General features: G+C 41.4%; 3 protein-coding genes across 19 annotated transcripts in view; all 3 read left to right on the forward strand.

Annotated features, from left to right (window-relative positions):
- kiaa1217 (KIAA1217 ortholog) overlaps nucleotides 1–8,409 on the forward strand; it is a 114,277-nt gene extending 105,868 nt beyond the window's left edge. For 9 of the 16 annotated variants that reach the window (XM_083936122.1, XM_083936109.1, XM_083936119.1 and 6 more), the window contains 8 exons: nucleotides 245–443; nucleotides 545–819; nucleotides 1,410–1,565; nucleotides 1,824–1,946; nucleotides 3,321–3,401; nucleotides 3,500–5,137; nucleotides 5,652–5,783; nucleotides 6,789–8,409. In XM_083936122.1, coding sequence (XP_083792248.1) covers nucleotides 245–443; nucleotides 545–819; nucleotides 1,410–1,565; nucleotides 1,824–1,946; nucleotides 3,321–3,401; nucleotides 3,500–5,137; nucleotides 5,652–5,783; nucleotides 6,789–7,316 — 3,132 coding nt within the window. In that variant the 3' untranslated portion in view covers nucleotides 7,317–8,409. The remainder of the gene's footprint in view (nucleotides 1–244; nucleotides 444–544; nucleotides 820–1,409; nucleotides 1,566–1,823; nucleotides 1,947–3,320; nucleotides 3,402–3,499; nucleotides 5,138–5,651; nucleotides 5,784–6,788) is intronic. The other 7 variants (XM_083936124.1, XM_083936114.1, XM_083936117.1 and 4 more) reach the window with 7 other exon arrangements.
- Nucleotides 8,410–10,000: 1,591 nt separating this feature from the next.
- Nucleotides 10,001–10,921, forward strand: LOC310963324 (uracil nucleotide/cysteinyl leukotriene receptor; the record flags this gene model as incomplete). Its single annotated transcript, XM_083936069.1, has 1 exon — nucleotides 10,001–10,921. The coding sequence occupies one exon, from the start codon at nucleotides 10,001–10,003 to the stop codon at nucleotides 10,919–10,921; it is 921 nt and encodes a 306-aa protein (XP_083792195.1).
- Nucleotides 10,922–12,337: 1,416 nt separating this feature from the next.
- On the forward strand, nucleotides 12,338–22,167 carry nphp3 (nephronophthisis 3). 2 transcript variants are annotated; one of them, XM_083935977.1, is made up of 28 exons: nucleotides 12,338–12,375; nucleotides 12,854–13,236; nucleotides 13,358–13,483; nucleotides 13,570–13,720; nucleotides 13,906–14,058; nucleotides 14,280–14,413; nucleotides 14,605–14,765; nucleotides 14,879–15,035; nucleotides 15,305–15,379; nucleotides 15,468–15,638; nucleotides 15,747–15,850; nucleotides 16,222–16,336; nucleotides 16,428–16,571; nucleotides 16,702–16,799; nucleotides 16,910–17,012; nucleotides 17,170–17,252; nucleotides 17,569–17,707; nucleotides 17,981–18,145; nucleotides 18,274–18,368; nucleotides 18,482–18,604; nucleotides 18,688–18,877; nucleotides 19,078–19,319; nucleotides 19,475–19,550; nucleotides 19,635–19,762; nucleotides 19,935–20,175; nucleotides 20,289–20,414; nucleotides 20,562–20,677; nucleotides 20,790–22,167. In XM_083935977.1, the coding sequence occupies exons 2-28, from the start codon at nucleotides 12,913–12,915 to the stop codon at nucleotides 20,956–20,958; spliced, it is 3,909 nt and encodes a 1,302-aa protein (XP_083792103.1). In that variant the 5' UTR covers nucleotides 12,338–12,375; nucleotides 12,854–12,912; the 3' UTR covers nucleotides 20,959–22,167. The 2 variants fall into 2 exon arrangements, with proteins under 2 accessions (XP_083792103.1, XP_083792104.1); XM_083935978.1 differs by having other exon boundaries at nucleotides 17,572–17,707.
- The last annotated feature ends 17 nt before the right edge of the window (nucleotides 22,168–22,184 follow it).

The following is a 22,184-nucleotide window of genomic DNA, read 5'->3' on the forward strand; positions in this document are numbered from 1 at the left end:
TTTAGTTAGCATATTATTGTCATTTGGTCTTGATTAATTTTTATCCAACAAAGGAAAGCTGTGGTGATTTCCCCTTGCTCTCATTTGTATCCTGTAAATGTCAACTGGGTTACTCTGAATGGCATTATTTTTGCCCTTTGAAGACACTTGGAGTTAATTATTAATTGTTGTTTTAGGAATAATACTCCCTCACTCAGATTCCTCAGATTCAGAGAACTATCTCTTTTTTCTTTTCACCCTGTAGGCAGCAGAGAAGGAGTGGGAAGAGAGGAGGCAGAACTTGGGTCATTATGATGGAAAACAGTTCGAGAAGATCCTCCAGGAGGCCCAGGTCAACATGATGAAGGGTATTCCCAGTCTAGAGATGGAAGAGAACCCAACACTGCCTCCTGCTGCCACTGCAGATCAAGCAGACATCCACAACCCTGTGGAGTCACCAACAGGTACAAATTCTACATTATTTTGCTATATGTTATTTTAGCAATTCCATTCAATTAAAGTATGTCCTCTTATATCATTTCATCTCTGTTATTTTGTGTAACAGAAGAGCCACAGTCTGACAAACCAGGCAAGGGGCCTGAGAAACTCCTAAAGCCTGTGATGGAGAAACCAGCCAAACCTACACTGGAGAGACCCTCCAAGACTGCCACCAAGCCAGCCCCCAGCGAAAGTCTTACCAAGCAGGGGTCTGAAAAGTCCATTAAGTCCCCACCACCACCTCCTCCAAGGAAGACCTTCCCCAGCTTGAGTTCAGGCATGACCACTACACGCTCTGGCGAAGTGTTCTACACCAGCAGGAAGGGGTCAGGCTCAGCACAGGTCAGTCTGTTAGGGGGGGTCTTCTTGTCAAATATGTCCCCTGGCCAGATTTGGCGTTGCGGCTGGTGGGATTTTATCGCAAGATGGTTTCGAGTTTTCACTGTATGTATTTTAGTATTTAAAGATATTAAACATTAAACATATTCGTAACAGAGGAGCTTGTTTAGTCTTTGTATATACTGTACTTAATATCAGTTTGTGAAAATAAAATAAATTAAAGTATTAAATTAGTTCATTTAGTTTTCTTGCTGAGAGTTAGATGAGTAGATCGATACCACTCTCCTACAGTATCTGTGTTAAGCTAAGCTTAGCTTAAAGACTGGAAGAATGGACATGGGGGAAATATCGGCTACTCACTGTTTTTGACAATTTATACTGTGTAATTTTGAATATGTGCAATAACCTATACTGTGTTTGTATAGAAATCCTATTTATTCTTTTTATGTTTATAGTGCTGCAGAACTGTGCAATCCCCCCCTTTTTTTCTTTTTTCTTTTTGCACTATCTATTAAATTTGACATCTTATTTTTATCTTCTACATACATGGAAAAATAATGACTAAATAATTCCCCACTCATAAATTCTAACAGGATGGTGAAGAGGACACTCCACCTCCCAGTCCCCAACCCAAGCCCAACAAGGTTCCACCAGAGACGAAGCCGAAGCCTGCCACCCCTCCCCCCATCATTGCTTCTGCTACCAGGGAGGAGGAGGATGAAGGGGACAAGATCATGGCAGAGCTCCAGGTTAGATGCACATATGTACACTCAAGCACTCACACACATACACAATCCCTCAAATGTGAACAAAAAAAATCAACAGGTGTAACATCCGCTGGTTTCTGCATTTCTGCGGGAGTGGGTCTGTCATTTCTTCCAATGGTGGTTGTCTTACTCCCAAGTGGCAAAGGATGAGCACTTACAGCTGCCAAAGGAGTTGCTCAAACTTCTTCCCTCCTGAAAATCTTTGTTCCAATTTCCCCTTCACTTTTCTCCACTCTTCAGGTTTTCGAGAAGTGCACGATTAAGGATGTAGGGGTGAAAAATTTGGTAGAACCCACCTCTCGAATTGAACCGCAAATCAGAGAACTAAGACCGGGGGCCTTATTGCCCCTCAAAGAGAAAAAGGTAAAATATACATCGCCGTGCAGCTACCCACCTAACTGCCTGCCTCTGACCACTGTCTGATACAATCAATGGCTGTGTCTTAACCCTTCTACAACTTCTGCACCCTTGCTTTGGCTCGAGAGAAACCTGTAACAGCTGCCTCCAAAAAGGCTCCTTTCCTTGCTGCCTCCTTCCCTCTTTCGATTCTGCTGGATATCTCAGCTTGAATATATTTCAGGATTAAGTCTGCATAAAATGAAGCCTCTGAAAAGACACTGTGTCTTTTGTGCACCTGGAACAGACAATTGTGTGTTTTGCCACTGAGTTAACTATCACTTGTCAATAAAGACCTTGGCACTGTATTCTACAAGCAATTACATCGTCTTGTGTCTTTCTTTAATTACATGTCTTTCATACAAAACCAACAATACAAATATTTTTGAAATGATTGACAATTGAGAGCAACAACGTAGTAAAACATCACTTTGCAGACACAACCTGTTTTTGCAGACTTGGTTCACCAAAGGTCAGTCTGGCCCACTTTGCATGCTACTCTCTCCCACTTATACTTTTCTGAGGATTTTTTTTCTATTTCTCCTTGTCTTTGCACAACCTGACTTCAGTGTGCTTTCCCAGCTTTACACCTATATAACCAGCACAACCCTGTAATTTTACATGTTATGGTTGAAAAATATACACATGTAATATGTGACCAAGAGGACTGATATTTTCACGTGCAAGAAATTTGACTAGTTCACAGCCAAGATCAAAAACATCAGACATGTATTATTATATTAAGTGTTCTGTAAATGTTACTAAAACACGTGGTGTGCATTTTAGTGCCAGTTCCGAGGTATATGAGTAGATGGTAAGATGTAAATAATAACAAGTATAAAATCAATTATGGCCCAAATTATACAACTGAAGTGAAAGTAGTAGTGAGAGGCGATTTGCATAGGATCAGCAGTGCATACTGCGTGAACGAGACAGGAAACAGGATGTTTAAAGCTTAATAAAACTCACTAGAAAACAGAAGGAGAGATAGTTTCCCGGAACATAAAAAAAGATGAAAACTTATTCGCAGAAAAGAGCAGACAGGATTTAAAAAAGAAGCTGATTTGACTGTTGTAAAATAAAGCAGCTTATAGTCTTAGCTTTTAAACAGTAATATTTATTCATTTTTCCCCTGCATTTGATATTCAGCATTTAATATCACAACAGCATATAACAGTGATGCTACACAGTATGAAACTAGTGTCTAAATACTGTAAATATCGTTGCTGTTGCCCTGTGGAAGGTAATTGCCCAGTGCAATAATGTTTGTTTCACACTTAACCCACAGCAGCCTGACACACCAGTTGCACAGTAATATTATTCCCTCACACACTGTCCTAGCAGAGCTCAGAGCCCACTCGAGAGGATAAAGACCCAGACACAGATGAAAATGGGAATACTACAGTCCGACAGAGCCAAGGGGTATGTATGACTTCCTATTATTACCATTATAATAATGTGCAGTTAAATTATGTTCTAGATTCTGAGGTATTTTAAAGAGATACTTCTTCATTCCTCAGGTCATATACTATGTGACTGGCCAGATTCCCAAAGAGCACCCACCCCTGTCAGGAATGGAGGAAACCCTCGAACACCGAGAGCCCGCCCAGCCTCCATCACAGGTGTCAAATGTCAATTTTAACGACAATTCTCCAAGTCAGCAGCAGCCACTGTCTTCGCCACCCAAATCACCTGTATCACCTCCACCTATCTCACCTAAACCTGTGGGACTGAAAGGATTCAAACTTCCAAGGAAGCAAGTTAAACGCTCTGAATCCTTGAAGACCAGCGCAGAAATGGAGAAGGGACAAATCCTCAACAAAATTAACACTGAAAAGAAAAGTAAAGTCATCCATCAACATGTTTCTTCTAGTAAGAACATAATACCTGAGCCTGTGACAACCACAACAGCCAGCACCGTAAGAGAGGCGCCTAAAAGTTCTGTTGCTCCACCAAAAAAGGCTCCTAGTGAGGACAGTGATCCACCTAAAGCTAACTTTGAGCAGGGTAATGAGGAGGCTAGTCTTAGTCCCGATTTACCTGGAGAAGAGGCACCTCCACCCCCTGACAACATAGCATTTATGATCACTAACACCAAAGTTCAGGCCCTGTCCTGTGGCGAGTACCAGGAACTGGTCAATGCCAAGAAAGGAAGTGTCCAGACTGTAACTGTAGGTAACGCCACTAACCAAGGGTACACCACAGTGGATCCACAGGATAATGGCTTCAACAAGAAGCCCGTTATCATCATTTTTGACGAGCCCATGGACATCCGTTCAGCGTACAAGCGCCTGTCCACCATCTTTGAATGTGAGGAAGAACTGGACAGGATGATGGCAGCAGAGTGCATTGAAGAGGAGAGTGAGGAGTCCGACACGGAGAGGAGTGGTGGGCTGCAGGTTAAAGTGGGAGGGACCGAGGTGGTCGATGGCAAAAATGTCCTTACTTCACAGGTCACTGCGGACCACGTTAGCTTATCATCCTCATCTTCGTCTTCGGTCTCTGAGCTGACGGACAATGGAGTGAACTCAGAGTCTAATGGTGACGCCAAACAGGATGGTAAGAAGAAGTTCAAGTTTAAGTTCCCTAAGAAACAGCTGGCCGCACTGACCCAGGCGATTCGCACGGGCACCAAGTCAGGCAAGAAGACTTTACAGGTGGTTGTGTATGAAGATGAAGAGGAAACCGACGGTACCATCAGGCAGCACAAAGAAGCAAAGAGATTTGAGATCACACGCTCAAAATCCCTAGCAGAACCATCCAAGGCAACAGGCTTGTCCGTGCTGAAGAAGCAGAACTCCGAATCCCTCTACAGGACAGATGAGATCCGGAAGAACACCTACAAGACACTGGACAGCCTGGAGCAGACCATTAAGCAGCTGGAGACCACTATCAGTGAGATGGGGCCATGCTCCCCTGGGGAGCCAGCCTGCACAGAGGAAGCTAAAGCAGGAAATGGGAAAAGCTCAGAAGGACTGGGGCTGAAGAGGTCTTCCTCTCTCCCTACCTCTAGAGGGTCAGGCCCTAAGGTACCCGGCAAAATTTCATTGCAGAAGAAGACTAAACCTCAGCTCCTTCCTCGCCCTGTAGTCATCCCTACTACCACCACCACCACCACCACCACCACTGTCCCCAGTGTCCCCAGCACCGTACAACAGGTCTCTCTCTAGCTCTTGTTGTTCTGGGAGGCTTTGGGTCCTTCTTTTTCAGTTTACAACCTCCCTTCACTCCAACCCTAACCACTGAAATTACAAAATCATTAATCCACTCCACAGGTGTTTGGAAATGTGAGAAATGTCCCCCGTGGCTTTCTCCCTCTGTGAAATCATGGTGACATGATTAGGGGTGGCATTTTGTCGGGTTCCTGGCTACCATATTTCTCCTTCAGTTCATTGCTAAACCTCTGAGGTTTTCAGCAAGTGGAAACTCATCATCCAAAACACTCTCATGATGATTAAGCTCTGATATCTTCCTTATTCTTGACTGCATGTACTACTGTGTATTGACTTAAAGGTAATGGTCCCACTGGGTGCATGATCTGTCACTGGTGTTGATCCTTGAGGTGTAACCTGTTAGTGCCTTGATTTTTCATACTTCCTATATGGTGTGTGTTTTTTTTTTCTTTCTTTTGTTTTATTTCTTGTTTTGTTTTTCGTTTGGATCCCCTTGCAGAACACGAGTGTCGCTTCCCCTACTAGTCGGATGCCCGTCCCTTTGTCTGCGAAGTCCAGGCAGTCGCCGAGTACGACTGACAAAGCAGGAAAACAGCAAAAACTGCAGGACGCTCAGAGGCAGTTCCGACAGGTAGTTTTACTGTAGGGTCTTACCAGAGACTAGAGGAATCAAACATATAGGGATCAAAAAAACACGAGGCATGTATTATTAAAGGAAAAAAAGACTACCAAAGCTGTGAGATTTCAAGTGTTTTGAAAAAAAATAGTCACCGCGGTGACGACTGTGGATCTGTTAATGTTTCTCTCGAGTCTGCTCTGACAAGAAGGCATGTTCGACTCTTGACTGTTACCCCATAACATCACTGTACTGTATGCTTTTGCATGTCCACACTGCTCATGGTTTTCACTGTGTTGGTGACTAAACAAAAAAAAGGAAAAATGGCAAAGAAAAGTGGAATCCTACCCTGTCATCATCTGAGTTGTCATCACATCTCCAGTTCCCATCACAGCTGAGTTCCTAAACAGTGTTGCAAAATATCCCAGGATGCTTATGGCTAAAATACAAACCTAACTGACCTTCAGCTATGCTCCCCTCCTCCTTCTCACAATGCACCCCTGCTCAAATCCAACATTACTGCACAGCTTCTTAACCTCACGGTGATATATTTCCTTCCCCTCAAGACCACGCCACAACTCACCATCTTGCACCGTCAGTTTCAGTGGAATACCAGCCCACGTCTCCCTTTTCTGCTCCCACTCTTCAAACTCCTAACCCTGTTATCTAATTCTATCCAGCCTTCCTATGCATCGTTTTAACTCTAACACAGGCAGTCTGTAGAGATGCCCATCCTGTCTGCCATCGCACGGTCTAACATTTGCAGTGTTCTGTTTCTTGGTAACACGTCTCTCAGTTCAGTGTGTCTCACCTTTCATATTACCTAGTTAAGACCGTCTGTATATGTTTTTGTGTCTTTTAGTTGTGTCTCAGTAATATTAATATTTGTTTAGTATCAGTGTGTTTCTATGTGTATAACTTGTAGGGTTTTTTTTTAACATCGTCTTGCCTTGCATATGTATTATTTGACCAGATTTCTTTTTTGACAACCAGTATCTGTTTTGGCATCTCTGTTTGCAGGCTAACGGAAGTGCTAAAAGAGTGGGAGGGGATCATAAAACCACTTCCCCTACTATACCCACCTCTAAAATCCCTGCTTTTTATCCTAGCTCTACTAAAGGCAGCTCCCAGTCTGCACAAAACTCAGATGCTACTAATCCCATTAACCCTTCCTCTTCCTCCTCTGTCACAAAGTCCTCTATCCTGTCCTCTCACGCTCCTCGTTCCGGTCCCCAACCCTCCTCCCACATCCCCTCCCTTTCTAACGGATCCCTCCAACTCCCTACACCCTCAAAGCACACAGGTAAAGCTCTCTCGTTCTCCTCGCAGACTCAAAATGGCCGAGTGCACTCCTCCTCCTCCTCTTCATTCTCCTCCTCCTCCTCCTCCTCCTCCTCCCCCTCCCCTCTGTCGCCCACACCTTTGGGCCCAGGTGGAAAGAGCATCCGCACCATTCACACACCCAGCTTCACCAGCTACAGGTCCCACAACGGCAGCGGCGGCAAATCCTGCATCCCAACAGCCACAGCAGCTAAGGACACTACCTAGCCCATAGCCATAGCAGGTAGAGCTGGCCATGTTTCATGTTATATAGTTTGGGTTTGCTGTTTATTTTTCTGTTTTTGTAAGTTTTTGTAAAAGTATTAAGTGTTGCACTCCCCCACTTCATCTTTTATTTGACACTGGCATTCTCATACCAATGCTTCACCTGCATGCATCTCCTTTTAAGATGCAATTTTCAGTATTTTTTGAGAAATACTTACTTGGATTCTTTCTTGGAGGTGTACCAGATGTTCTGACAAAAATATTTTATTAAAAAATATTTAGTTTCACCACTTTGTAGTTGAAGTGGAAGGTTCTTGTGGTGTTGAAAATCTATTTTCTTGCTGTAGCTATCAATAGGGAATATAGAATTGATGTACAATCACAAAGTACCATGTAAAAATATTGTTTTATTTTTCAAACCAGAGATTGAATAACCATAGTATATTTAATCTTCTATATTTCTTATGTTACCAGACATTCAACAAAGCTCTTGTAAATGCCTTTTATGAGTGCATACATAATGTATACAGACATTTTAATGTTGAACTCATTATTAACTTCTGTTTTCTAGAGTATTTTCTCATTTTTCACCCATATGAACTGCCAATTTATTTTACAGATATGTAAAACTGGTATAAGTAATACAAATTTTCCTTTTAGTGTGCCTATTTGCCAAAGTTGTTGTACAGTGACTCACTTCAGGCCTAACCCAGTCACAAGATTTAGGGGAATTTACATGCACTCTCTTGGTGTGGTGGCTGAAGTGTTGACCTCAGTGTTTGCATTGCTGGTCTTGGTTTGTTAAGTTAACATGTATTGTTGTCTAAATGTAAACTGTACTAAAAACAAAGTGAATCAGTTCTACCACATGTACATAGATGCTTCTTCTAAGAAAATAAGTAGTTTTGTTAACATACCAAAGTTTATTTGTATGCATGCCTTTCAAATACTTTAGGAGAGTGGTGTAAAAGAAGAATTATGTTTGCACAGATAGATTTTGTAAATATCTGGTTTTCTCTCATTTTTGTAAAGCTTTAAATCATACTATAAAGGAGCAATGTGGTAAAGACAAAAATTGTGTTGGAGTAGCAAAAATAAAGACTTGCATGCTTGTAATGCATTGAGCCTCAATGGTTTTATTTGTGTACGTTTATGGCGCGCTGGTGTGTGTGTGTGTGTGTGTGTGTGTGTGTGTGTGTGTGTGTGTGTGTGTGTGTGTGTGTGTGTGTGTGTGTGTGTGTGTGTGTGTGTGTGTGTGTGTGTGTGTGTGTGTGTGTGTGTGTGTGTGTGTGTGTGTGTGTGTGTGTGTGTGTGTGTGTGTGTGTGTGTGTGTGTGTGTGTGTGTGTGTGTGTGTGTGTGTGTGTGTGTGTGTGTGTGTGTGTGTGCGCGTGCGTGGTAAATATGAAAGTGGAGACGCACCACACAACAGTGCAGTTCTCTACTTCTGACTTCCACTTCACCTGACTCTTCCTCTCACAGTAGTGTACCACTGTAAATATATAGAAGAGTTCTGCATCCTGTATATCACCATTAAAGGTAAGACTTTGAACAATGAATAGCGATAATATTAATGATTATTGACGCAGTTTTACGTATGAGAGGGCTATATGCCTTAAATTTACTCTTACAATCTTACACTGAATTACATGATTAGATAGTTTAGTAAAAGATGTGTAGTGCTTTAATTACAAAACATGCTAAAGACAGAATTCTATCTTCTGGAAATCCAATTTTGAGTGCTTGAAACTGCTTGAAATTGAAGTTATATAGGATGCCAATTCAAACAGGTGACTCATTCGGAAACATTGTGTTTCTTTTAATGTCATCCTCCTCTAGAATGCTATCACAAAACAATTCTGTTTGTTTATTGCACAATAACATCTAATCATATGTGATGAAGTGCAATAATCGGTTTAGTGTACTGTGTATTGTATATGAATATGTAATTTACCACTGCTGTAAGGTGCAGAAAAATGCACCTTGAAGCGCTTGATTTTGACTTTGGAAAACATGCAGGAACCCTGTTAAGGGTGTATAGACCATTTTGTAAGTTTTAGCATTTAAACCACTTGGAACATCAACTTAGTCTTTAAATGAGCCATCTTTTGAAAATGTTACTTGTTTGAAATCAAACTTTAAAGCCATTAAGGTGTAGTGTCAGTACATTTAATTACATTGGTATACTTGGTGACACTTCTAATTGCACTGAGTGTGTCGGGTTTTGCAGTTCATCACATCAATGTAAGTTAAGGGGCGCTAACTACCAGATATTTGCCATAAAAGAAAATAAACACTTTTTTCAATATTTTGTTTGTTCAAATGTATCCACATGTCATTCACTCCCTGAAAGTAATTTGTAATCATCTGAAAATGTTAGTTTTTTCCCTTCCTAAATTATCTGATCTCTCTGTACTTATTTATGATATCTCATTAAAATGATCAGTGTATCGTACAACACTGGCATTGCACAACAGTTCCTGTTTCTAAGGAACCTTGTGCACATGATTTTGCATGGGGGTTGATATTTTCTCACACTCAAGTCATTTTTTTGTCACACACAAACCTTGCAATCTTAGTTTTGTTATGATATGACACTGTATGACTTGGTGAATCACTTGACAAGGCAACCATCATAACGGGTTATTTGTGTCTGTGCTGCAACAGGCTGATGCTCTCCGCCACAACAATGAACATCTCTGAGGAGGAAATACACAACTTCTATGGCAGTGACTCCCACCAAGAGAATATTATATTTTCTACATGGTACATCCTGATTTTCATCATTGCTGTGCCTGGGAATGTCTTAGCATTGTGGGCCTTCTTTCACCAAGACAGCACGTCTCCATCTAAAGTCTTCCTGAGGCACCTCGCTGTCGCAGACATCTCTTACATCCTTATTCTACCCATGCGTATAGTTTACCACCTGTCTGACAGCCACTGGCCTTTCGGACATATCCTCTGTCAACTAGCAGGCTTCCTCTTTTACCTCAACATGTACTGCAGCCTGTACTTAATGAGTTTCATCAGCCTGGACAGATTTCTGGCTGTGGTTCTGCCTATAAAATCACAGTCAGTTAGGAGGGCTATGTATGCAAAGGTAGTTGTTGGCATACTTTGGGTGACAGTTCTTGTGTCTATGAGTCCTATACTTTTCTCTAAAAAGATTGTGACAAACAATCAAACTGGCGTCTGCAACAAACTGTACCTAGAAAAGACGTCTCCCACAGCTTTAGTATCCACCATTGTGGCATTTGTTATTCCCCTCATCACCATAGTGGTTTCCTACATACTGATTCTGATGAAAGTAAGGACAATCAAGCAACAGGAGGAACGACCAGTGAAGGACAAAGCTATAAGAATGATCATCCTAATTGTGATGAACTTCCTTTTTGCATTTGTGCCCTACCATGTGAGCAGGGTAATCTACATTCAGAGCCACAGTCATGGCCGTATGACTGCAGCAAACCGCGAGTCACTGGGTAGAGCCAACCGGATCACATCTGCGCTGACCTGTGTTAGTGGTGTACTGGATCCTGTGATGTATTTCTTCCTGAACAGTGCATACAGGGACAAATTGCTTCAACTGTTTTGTAAAAACGGAAGATGATCAATTGGCAAGAAATATTATGTAGACAATAAAACATTTTTTTAATAAATGGTGCTCCTTTTGTATAATTTCTAGAGAGGCCTGTGAATATTCTGACTTGTCCAGGTCATTGTTATCCTCAAAGCAATTTCAGTCAAAAGCAACTGGACTTGGTTATTTGTCTAGGAAGACGTTTCACCTCTCATCCTGGGTCAGATGCCTGGTCAGATGCCTGATCAGATGCGTACATGAACTGATGAATCCTCTTGGATGAGAGGTGAAACGTCTTCCTAGACAAATAACCAAGTCCAGTTGCTTTGGACTGAAATTGCTTTGCGGATCATTTCTAGAGAGGTGTTAAAACATAAATGCATTCAACTTAGGGTTAATATGGGGTTTTCTAGGGATAATATTCAAGATTCAAAATGCTTTATTGTCTATCCCATAATGACATAAAATGATCTAAGTTTAGGGGCTAACAGACACAGACAACATACAAACATACACACATTAAAGACACATTAAAACACACACAACAACAATTCCATTAATAAATAAGAGTTTACAAAACTTAATGAAAAAGAAGTGAGTCTATTGACCTTGTTTAGATGGATAACGCAGAGGCAATCAAATAGTTGTTAGTTCTCTTTTAAAATAAAACAGCATAATTATTTACTTATGTGTAAATCAAAGGTAGGCTACTGCACAGGTTTTTAATATATATATATTTTTTGTTGATCTTTACCATCTACTTAAATCTTGTATCCTGAGTAAAGGGGGTAGTGTGTGCAGTTCATTATCGACCTGATGTTTAAAGAGCTTTATAGGTCTGTGGACACTTCATAGTTTACCGGCGCAAACATATTTTGTGTAATTGGGTGTAAACTGTATCTTGATTATTTGGAAACCTAAACATAAGAATAGAAAATGAACATAAAACATCGAAGACATGTGAAAATGACATAATTTTCTCTCTGTATGTTTAGAGCACTGAACTTTTTGAGGAAGTGAAAATAACACATAAAACTATCACCCCGTCATCTTGTCATCTTGTCAGTCCAAAATAAAGAAGTTTAAATAGGCTATTTTTAATCAACGTTGTCACACTTAATCGGAGCAGGACCTCATTCAATGCAACTCACATTAATTGTTTTAATTATTTCATATAGCCCATTTATAACGTTTAAAGGTTTAATAGGCACTATTATTACTACAACACAGACTCATGCCCTTTCAATCCTAGTTCACGTCAATAAATATATTCCAATTACAATATGACTGCAATATGATATGCAATAACTATTGTTATTATAACTGCAATAGCTTGTTATTTGCCTGATGCAGTATCTGCTGGTGCACGGTACCGTCACCGTACTGCCAAGAAAATGGACCTTTACCAAGTTTGACTTTTGCGAGCACCCGTATCATGACTTGTTACCAAGGCAGCCAGGAAGAAGCTGTGAAGGGAGCGGACCGTGAGTGTACTCTTGTTTGTTCAACGTAGCTTCACATGTTTTCACCCAAGACTTGCGGTTTTAGTCAATATTCTGTCGAAGGTACGATATGTACAGAAGTTATTGTGTTGTTCCTTTTAGTCTTTACGACAATAAATGTAGCGACGAGCGCGTTGAACAGCTAACGTTATTTCGGAACTGTTACGTTAGCTAACCAAGTGCAACGGTCTTTATCGTTATAGACACATATGAATAGCTTATAAGCCAAAGCTCGTACCGTAACTGTGCTCGCATGATTGCTATGAGGTCTCAAATAACGTAAAGTTAGCCTTGTGGCTGCAACTAACGAACCTTGGCTGTTTTGCGTTTGTGATAAAACACGGCGAAACCAAAGTAGGACACAGGAATGCCAATCACAATCATCTTCCATAGCCTTGGTATATGAACACTTTTTAGTATTTATCACTATTCATCCCTGTCCTGTCCTGTCACCGCACAGGAGCAGCTATGGGCATCCAAAAAAGGCTGTGTACATTTTTACAACTTTAGGCTGCCACCATGGGCACCGCATCCTCTTTGGTCAGCCCAGGGGAGGTGATTGAAGATGGATATGGGGGTGAAGGAGGGGAAGCCTGTGAGATCCCAGTGGAGGTCAAGCCCAAAGCCCGACTCCTGCGCAGTTCCTTTCGCAGAGGACCTCGGGTGATTGGGGCCAGTTTCAAATCTACGGGTTCTGTGGATCTAGAGTATGCTGCTGAGTATGAAAGACTTCGTAAAGAGTATGAGATCTTCCGTGTCAGCAAGAATAATGAGATATCATCCATGCAAAAGAAGGAGGCCAAGCTGGATGAGGAAAACAAGAGGCTGAGGGCTGAGCTACAGGTAAAATTAATTAACTGGGTACTTCTGAGCTTCAGAGACTACCAGGTTATCACAGTACAAGCTTATATCCTACAATATTTAAGGTTTGTGGATTTCATCATCATTCTTAATGTGACAACAGGCTCTGCAGAAGACCTACCAGAAGATCCTTAGAGAAAAAGAGAGTGCTCTTGAGGCCAAGTACCAAGCTATGGAGAGGGCTTCCACCTTTGAACATGACAGGGACAAAGTAAAACGGCAGTTTAAGGTAAACCACATCACATGTATTGCGGCGGATTATTCTCTCTTGTTATCATGATTGTAACACTAACCTATTGGCTAAATGACCACCAGATTTTCCGGGAGACAAAAGAAAAGGAGATTCAGGATCTCCTGAGGGCCAAGAGGGACTTGGAGGCCAAACTGCAACAGTTGCAGGCTCAGGGCATTCAGGTCTATGACCCAAATGATTCTGACTCAGATGACAACCAAACCACGGTTACTGGTAAGACTGAAAAAATCCACAATGTTGGCGATCTTTCTTTGTTTTATTTATATATCCATCCATCCATCCTTCCAGTATTCTTTTTTTTCCTGTCCATTAGAAGAATGCAAAATTCAAGGCTTTGTTTTGTGTGATGACATCTTCATAAGCAGTGAATATAATGACTGTACTGTATATGTCTTAAGCTGCAGGGACACAGTGTGAGTACTGGTCTTGTGGTGTGCTGGGAAGTGAGCCCTCTATGGGTAGTATGATGCAGTTGCAACAGACCTTCCGGGGACCAGAGTTTGCCCACAGTTTGATTGATGTAGAGGGACCCTTTGCAAATGTGAGCAGAGGTAAGTAAACTTCAATAAGTCTGTAGAAATGGGTTGTAGACAAACATGTTTATACTATGCCCATATTGGCTACTATGACACTAACTCTACTCTATAGAAATTGAACTCTACATACATTACCTACCTACTTAATTAATTTCTTAAAAGGTGTATATTTATGTTCACATACTTATAGCATTTGAAGTATGCATTCACTCCTCATGTGTATGGGTTTGTGTCAGATGACTGGGATGCTGCAGTGGCCAGTCTGCTTCAGGTCTCACCTCATGTACCCCAGGCCTTATGGAGTAACACAGTGCGCTGCTACCTAATCTTTACCCAGGAAACCAAGGCTGAGCTTGATGTCTTTATTAAGGTTTGTGAAATGGGCACTGTTGACAAACTAATGATAATGCGTTAATGGGATACTGTGGCACTATTATTAATTTGAGACCAGTCTGAATGTCAGACTCTAAGACAGCCATTGTTGAGTGAGTTAACCTGGGAGCAAACCGACATAAGTCCTTAGGTCATTAGAAACATTTTAGCTTCATGTTTTCATTACAGAAACACTCCCCTGTGTTACGGAGAATGTGCGAGGGGCTAGGCCATTTCTACCTAAATGTCTGCTTCCCGGAGGAGAATGCTGCCTCATATGCTGTTGAGCGCAAGCAGGAGATTGAAAGAAGCTCTGTGTGTGTGCTTCTCGTCAAATCTACTGTCACTAGGTACCTTTACCTTCTGTGTCTTCACTAGGACATCCCTGTTTAGTTAAGCTTGTGCATTGATTATATTGTTTATTTATAAGAACATTTCTTATGACATAAATGCATGTGTGTAGCTCTGTGGTGGAGGATTGTGAGGAGGCTTTTGTGAAGAATCCAGATGGCCACCCACTGGTGCTCTACCTCAGGACTGAAGAAGATCACAATTTGATTGGACCTACCAGGCAACTGCTAGAAAGGGTCAATGCTGCAGACAAGGCTGCTAAAATCAAGGTTTGTGTGTGCTATATAATGGTAAGATGAAATTGTTCTGTGAAGAGCATTCTATAAATGGGTATACCCTTTATAGGCATGACAATATGTATGAGCTTATTGAAAAATGCCCTGTGTTGTCCACAGTAGTTTCACTTCACTAGTATGACTACACTATGAACTTTGAGCAAAAAGCAGAAGCAGAAGATGTGTGTTTATTGCCTTAGCATTTTGTATTTCCCTGGTTGCTAGATGCCATACAGTGATTGCATGTTTAAATATTAACCCAGGTGGTGGATCATAGTGGTTCTGCAGAGGAGGGGGCTGACCTGATTTATTCTCAACTAGAGAAAGTCATCAAACAGGTACAGTCTGTCAGCAACATCCGTCTTTTTATATCAATTCAATTATGTCCTGAGCTTTTTATCTTCCATTTCTACCCTCACCGTGTAGGAGTTGCTGGGTCTTGAAGGAGCGGATGTTGACTCTAGGGACTCTGGGATAGAAGAGGGACGTGAGGAAGACTCAGGAGATGTGCTGTGGGATCTGCATGATGAGCAGGAACAAATTGAGTCCTACCAGCAGGCCTGTAGCAGCACCACCTCACAGCTTGGCTTTCAGAAGGTAGGGCCGATGTTGTCCGCTTCTTAGCTTTCTTATTCTTGTCCTCCAAATCAAATACTTTGTTCTTTAATCTTTCTAAGTCTGTGCTGTATCTAATGTCCTCCTCAGTATATAGATCGTTTGAATGACATGATAGCTGCTCCCCCTCCAACCCCTCCTCTGCTGGTGTCTGGTGGTCCAGGCTCAGGAAAGTCTCTCCTGCTCTCCACATGGTGAGAATTTATTCATTAAGTTGTGTAATAAATAATAAATAAATAAATAAAAAGTGTAATATGTCCTCTGACTGGTAGATTCATCTTGACTCAAACTGTTGGGTGACCATTTCTACTTTGTATGCTTTTGAGGGGTGTTGAGTAGTTCTCTTAATTTCACACTTAATTAGGCCTGTTTTGATAATTTTTCACCTTCTCTCTTTTTCAACTTTCAACCGCTCTAACGTCAAACATCCTGTTTAAAAGACCTAGGCTTCTAAAGTTGCATCCTTGGAAAAAATAACTCTTATATTGTCCTGTCAGTCATACTCTAAGAGGAATTTCTTTTTTTATGTATGGTTTTCTAATCTTCCTTCTTGAATCGTTTTCAGGATTGAGCAGCAGCAGAAGCAGTCCCCCAACACCCTTTTCCTTTATCATTTTGTTGGTCGCCCACTTTCTACAAGCTCAGAGCCTGTTCTCATTATCAAACGCCTCACAGTCAAAGTAAGGCTTTTCTCTCAGTGGCTTTTCCAAAGGCTTACTTAAAGTGAAAACACAGGTGGTTATGTGGTGTTTTCTGTCTGTTGTCACATAGCTGCTGCAGCACTTCTGGTCCATTTCTGGTTTGTCTATGGAGCCCAGTAAGATCTTAGAGGAGTTTCCCCGCTGGCTTGAAAGACTATCATCACGGCATCAAGGAAACATCGTCATCGTCATCGACTCCATTGACCAAATACAGGTATACCCCATCTCTATTTTAACCCAAATTTGATCTATACTGTACATGTTTTGTCTCAGATGCCTTAAGAATATTATTATTTTTCCCCAGAATAGCTCTTCTGACTACAGTTTTTTCCCCCTTTTTTCAGCAAGCAGAAAGACACATGAAGTGGCTGATTGACCCTCTCCCTGTCAATGTCAGAGTGGTGGTGTCTGTCAATGTAGAGACATGTCCTCAAGCTTGGAGGTGAGACACAGCTTGAGTGTTGTATTGGTTAAAAATGCTATTTATATTCCATGCATTGGTATATATTTCTAAAGATGCTCATGTAGTACTGTCATTTGTAATTTGTTTAGGTTATGGCCCACACTCCACTTGGACCCACTGAGTCCCAGAGAGGTCAGGAGCGTTGTTAATGCAGAGTGCCAGAGCATGGATCTCAAATTAACCAAGGACGAGGTCAGTTATTATCCGACCATACTCCTTTTTAAATTTTCTGAAGACTTTGTGTAAAGAAAGAAGGAAGAAGAAGTGTTGAAAGACATTTGGAATTGTTAGCAGTGATATATTTTTTGTGGAAAATACCGGACGAATAAATGTTATATCCTTGTTCCAGGAGAAGAAGCTGGAAAGGCACTGTCGCTCTGCATCAACCTGCAATGCATTGTATGTCACTCTACTGGCAAGGATGATCATCAGGTTAGCCACCTCTGGTTTTACTATACTAAATGTATTGTCCACCTTTCAAAACACTAGTGCTCATTCACCTTCTTTTTAGTGTGTATTTAACCACTTTATATGGGAAAAGATCCAGAACACACACCTTTGATTGCAATGGAATTGATTTAATGGTAAAGTTTCCTTAGACTTGCTTCAGAGAACTTTGGTAGAGTAATTTCATTCCATATGGACCTTAAAACATTTATTATCTTAGTAAAAAAAACAGTCTACTCCGACCCTGCATAAATCAGACTTTTGTTGATGGGCATACATGCCATGTTTTGTTGTTGCCCAGCAGTATATCAGGTTGGTCTCTAGAGAAGAGCCTGGAGCAGTGTCTACAGAGTCAGGACACCATGTCCCTCTACCGCCTGGCACTCAAGATGATGCTGAACTCCCTCAACACGGACAGAGAGCGACACATTATGAGAGAGGTGACCTATGCTCAGACAAAATAACAATATCTTCTCTCCAATTTAACAAAGTGTTTTGTCATCATTAATGGTTTTAATGACAAGCATGTGCTGCATACTTACTTTATTTTTTCATCATGTTTTATTGTGTTCTCATGATACCAGTTGCATTTTCTTTTGATCAGGTAGAAATATTGCATCAGATGTTTTTGTTGCAGTATTATCTGTCTGGTTTACTCACAGGGACACACACAAACACTATGTAATATGTGCTTGTTATTTGTCTCTCCTTAGATACTGTGCCTTGTATGTGCCAGCCATAATGGAGTGAGTGAATCAGAGGTACTAGACCTTTTCCCAGAACTGGAGTTGCCTGTACTGTCCTCTATGCTTTACCGTCTGAACAGACTCTGCATTGTAACCCTTCGTTGTGGGCTCATCAGATATCAACACCTGCAGGTAACTGGGCTTTGGCCAGTAGACTATTTACAATTCATTAAAAATACAAAATGCTTAAAAAATTTGATGGTCATGGACAGAAAATGTATGAAAGACAAATATGGAGTTTTTGTCCGTATGTCTTTCAGGCCTGGGAAGCTGTCAGGTTGGAGTTCCTGGGTGGAGGAAGTAGCTCTGCTGCTTATAGAGAAAAACTCATACAGTACTTCAGTCAGCAACTCAGGTGCATAATAGTGGTCATCTTCTCCTCATATAACACAACTCATTTTCTTCAGTACAACTGATGTTATGTGTGTGTGTGTGTGTGTGTGTGTGTGTGTGTGTGTGTCTGTGTAGCCAGGACCGTGTGACATGGCGTGTTGCAGATGAGCTGCCCTGGCTGCTCCAACTGCAGGACGACAGGACTAAACTACAGCTTAGCCTCCTGAACCTGTTTGTCTCCCAAAACCTCTACAAGAGGTAAACATGCATACGCTGATATAACAAAGCCTGACACATTTATTCAACTATCATCTTACATGTCTATGTTTTATTTTTTCTAGGGGTCATTTCTCTGAGCTGCTAGCCTATTGGCAATATGTGGGCAAAGACAAAAGCTCCATGGCCACTGAGTACTTTGACTCCCTGAAACACTACGAGAAGAGCTGTGAGAGTGAAGACAGTATGACTAAGTTGGCAAACCTGTATGAGACCTTGGGACGATTTCTTAAAGACCTGGGCCTCCCTAGTCAGGTAGTATTCATGGTTGCAATATGTTAAAGAGTATGAGCTTTAAAATAACATGTTTACTGTTCACCACACTTTATTTTTCTGCCTCACCTTGCATGGCAGTTTTCTTGTTTCATTTGTTTGTCCTTTTATACCGTTTTTTCCCCATTAGGAGAGACACATATTGACAATTGCATTTGTATTTGATTCTGTCTGTTTTCTAGGCCGTAGCACCTTTACAAAGGTCCCTTGAGATTAGAGAGACAGCACTGGATCCGGACCATCCCAGCGTTGCTCGCTCCCTGCACCAGCTGGCCGGGGTTTATGTTCAGTGGAAAAAGTATGGCAACGCTGAGCAGTTGTACAAGCAGGCCCTGGAGATAAGTGAGAATGCCTATGGAGCTGAGCATGCCAGCGTAGCACGAGAGCTGGAATCACTCGCTATGCTCTATCAGAAACAAAACAAGTAAATCGTTCTCTCTTGGTGTTGACATGCATGATGTTATTCATGATTTTTGTTTATGTGATATAGTCTATTGGTTGTTTCTGCCAGCCAGTGTGTTTACAAAGAGGCATCCCACCTGTGTTCATTTGCTTACAACTAGTATTTTTTACAATCAGGTATGAACAAGCAGAAAAACTCAGGAAGAGGTCCGTGAAGATCCGTCAGAAGACTGCTCGCCAGAAAGGTCATATGGTAAGCATGTTTCAGATACCAACATCCTCATTTATTCTTAACTAAGTCATAATGAACGTGCCTTCCGTCGACTCCTCCTTTTAGTACGGCTTCACTTTGTTGAGGCGCAGAGCCCTTCAGCTGGAAGAGCTGACCCTGGGAAAAGACTCTGCAGACTCTTCCAAGACACTTAATGAACTCGGTGTCCTGTACTACCTCCAAAACAACCTGGAGTAAGACATACACGTTATAGCTGACATGCACACAAACATAAAACACTCTGAATTGTGAACATTAATTGTGCAATTGTGTCTCCCTCAAATTGCCCCCGATCTACCTGATTCTTGAAGTTTTAATTTGTGTGCCCCCAAACACATCTAAACTGCCTCTCTTTACCCTCACCAGTGCAGCCAAGTTATTCTTGACCCGCTCTCTGGAGATGCGTCAGCGTGTCCTCGGTCCAGATCACCCAGACTGTGCTCAGTCCCTCAACAACCTGGCTGCACTGCACACAGAGAGGAGGGAGTATGAGACGGCTGAGGACATGTATGAGAGGGCGCTAGATATCCGCAAGAGGGCCTTGTCCCCAGACCACCCCTCACTTGCATACACACTCAAACACCTGGCAATGCTCTATAAACGCAGGGTGAGACACACATGCTTGTTGACACTGAAACTTTAATATTCTGTCTGTTGAACAGCTCATTCTGGGTTTTTCGTTGGTTGAGAATCTCATTTGAAGATGTGTGTGTTGTACAGGGGAAGCTGGAAAAGGCTGTGCCACTGTATGAGCTGTCTCTGGAAATCAGGGAAAAAAGTTTTGGGCCCAAACACCCCAGTGTGGCCACAGCACTGGTCAACCTGGCTGTCATCTACTGCCAACTAGTGAGAATGGCATACGTTCATAAACAACTTGCATAGAACTAATAGCACTTATTTATTCTTATTTGAATGAGTGTTATGTATATGTGTGGCTGTATTTGAAGTTGTATATAGAGCATAGCTGACTGTGGATTTCCTTGTCTTTGGCAGAAGAAACACAGTGAAGCCTTGCCTCTTTATGAACGAGCCTTGAAAGTGTATGAGGATAGTTTGGGGCGCTCTCACCCACGAGTCGGAGAAACCCTTAAAAACTTGGCCGTGTTAAGGTACAGTAGTTGAGGTTGCATTCAACATTCGGCTAATCAAGTTTAACCATGGATGTTGTATTACACTTAAAATGTGGTTCTCTTTGTTATTTTGTATCCCTTCTGTAAATAGCTATGAAGAGGGTGACTTTGAGAAGGCAGCAGAGCTTTACAAACGTGCGATGGAGATAAAGGAGGCGGAGCCATCATTGGTGTGTGGGAACGCCCCGTCCCGCCACTCCTCCAGTGGGGACACGTTCAGCCTGAGGGGACCTGCTCCTCTCCCACATGCCCTGAGGTGACTCTGTTCAGCCACTTATTGCCACAAAGCAAAACAATAGAATAACAAAAACATCAGACCCCAGGATTTTATCAAAATGTGAACCATTCTGGTCATCACACTGTGATTGTCTATATGGAGGTTTTAGGGTTTGATCAAACAGACTGTACCTGCCAGTATGATTATGATGAAGTGTGCTAAAGTATTCTGTGAAACTTGTGTACAAGTATTTATTAATTCTAATATAACCATGTGTAAAGAACCTCCATTAAATCAGTCCTTTTTAATGGAACTCAGGTTTACATTTAGAATTAATTCAGATATTTTCTTCCTATTTACGTGCCTCACTGTGTATATTAGCAAAATAGCAGCACAGCTTAATTTGCTAGCGTGGGATGACATGAGGGTTGGCGTATCATAACCCAAAAAACATGATTGATAACCAGATAGAGTATATGCTTTCCTGTGAACGGCAGATATTTCTCTATGCACTTTTTAAAAAACCTTCTATGTGAACTACGGTACAATTATAGAGATAACCCTACCCATTTCTTACATTGGATTTAAAATGAATAATCCTAAAAATGCAGTAAGAAGGGCTTCTCACGCTTCTTTAAAGGAAATTAAGTATGATGAACTATAAAACATTTTCACAACTCAGTCTGATCGTGCTGTTATCTCTTGAATAAACTGTTCAGACCTCAGTGAGATTTGTTACTAAGTCGACACTCCTGGTGTTCTGACTCAAGGGTTTTAAAGAGCTACTGTTTTAAAAATCAAATATGGATATTGTGGAAGATTGGTATATTTATATGCCGTTAAAATGCCATTTATGTTTACCTACCAGTATTAAGTATGTAATCCAAAAAGAGAAAACCAAAGATAAGTGACAAGAACCTGTCTGGGAAGACTTCACCTCTAGTACTTGACTTCATGCTGTGTTTATGCAAAAATAAATGTCTGTGTATGTATTCATTAACAAAAAGGATTTTAAGGGATATGCCGCCAAAACCATGATAGCAGTATAACATTAGTGTCCAGGTTAAAGTACACTAAAGTAATGATTTGTTGTCTGACTGAATGTGCATGATGAATCCCAAAGGGACGCAGTGCTTCAAAACCTATCGTCTCATTGCCTCAACATAATGCATACAGTGTATCTTTAGTGTTTTCATATTCATGTATCATTGTAATGTAAGTAAAATATGTAAAAGTTGTACAGAACAACACACTTCCCATCCAATATAT

This window comes from Echiichthys vipera, assembly GCF_963691815.1.
Source record: "Echiichthys vipera genome assembly, chromosome: 21".
In the NCBI taxonomy this organism is placed as follows: Eukaryota; Metazoa; Chordata; class Actinopteri; order Perciformes; family Trachinidae; genus Echiichthys; species Echiichthys vipera.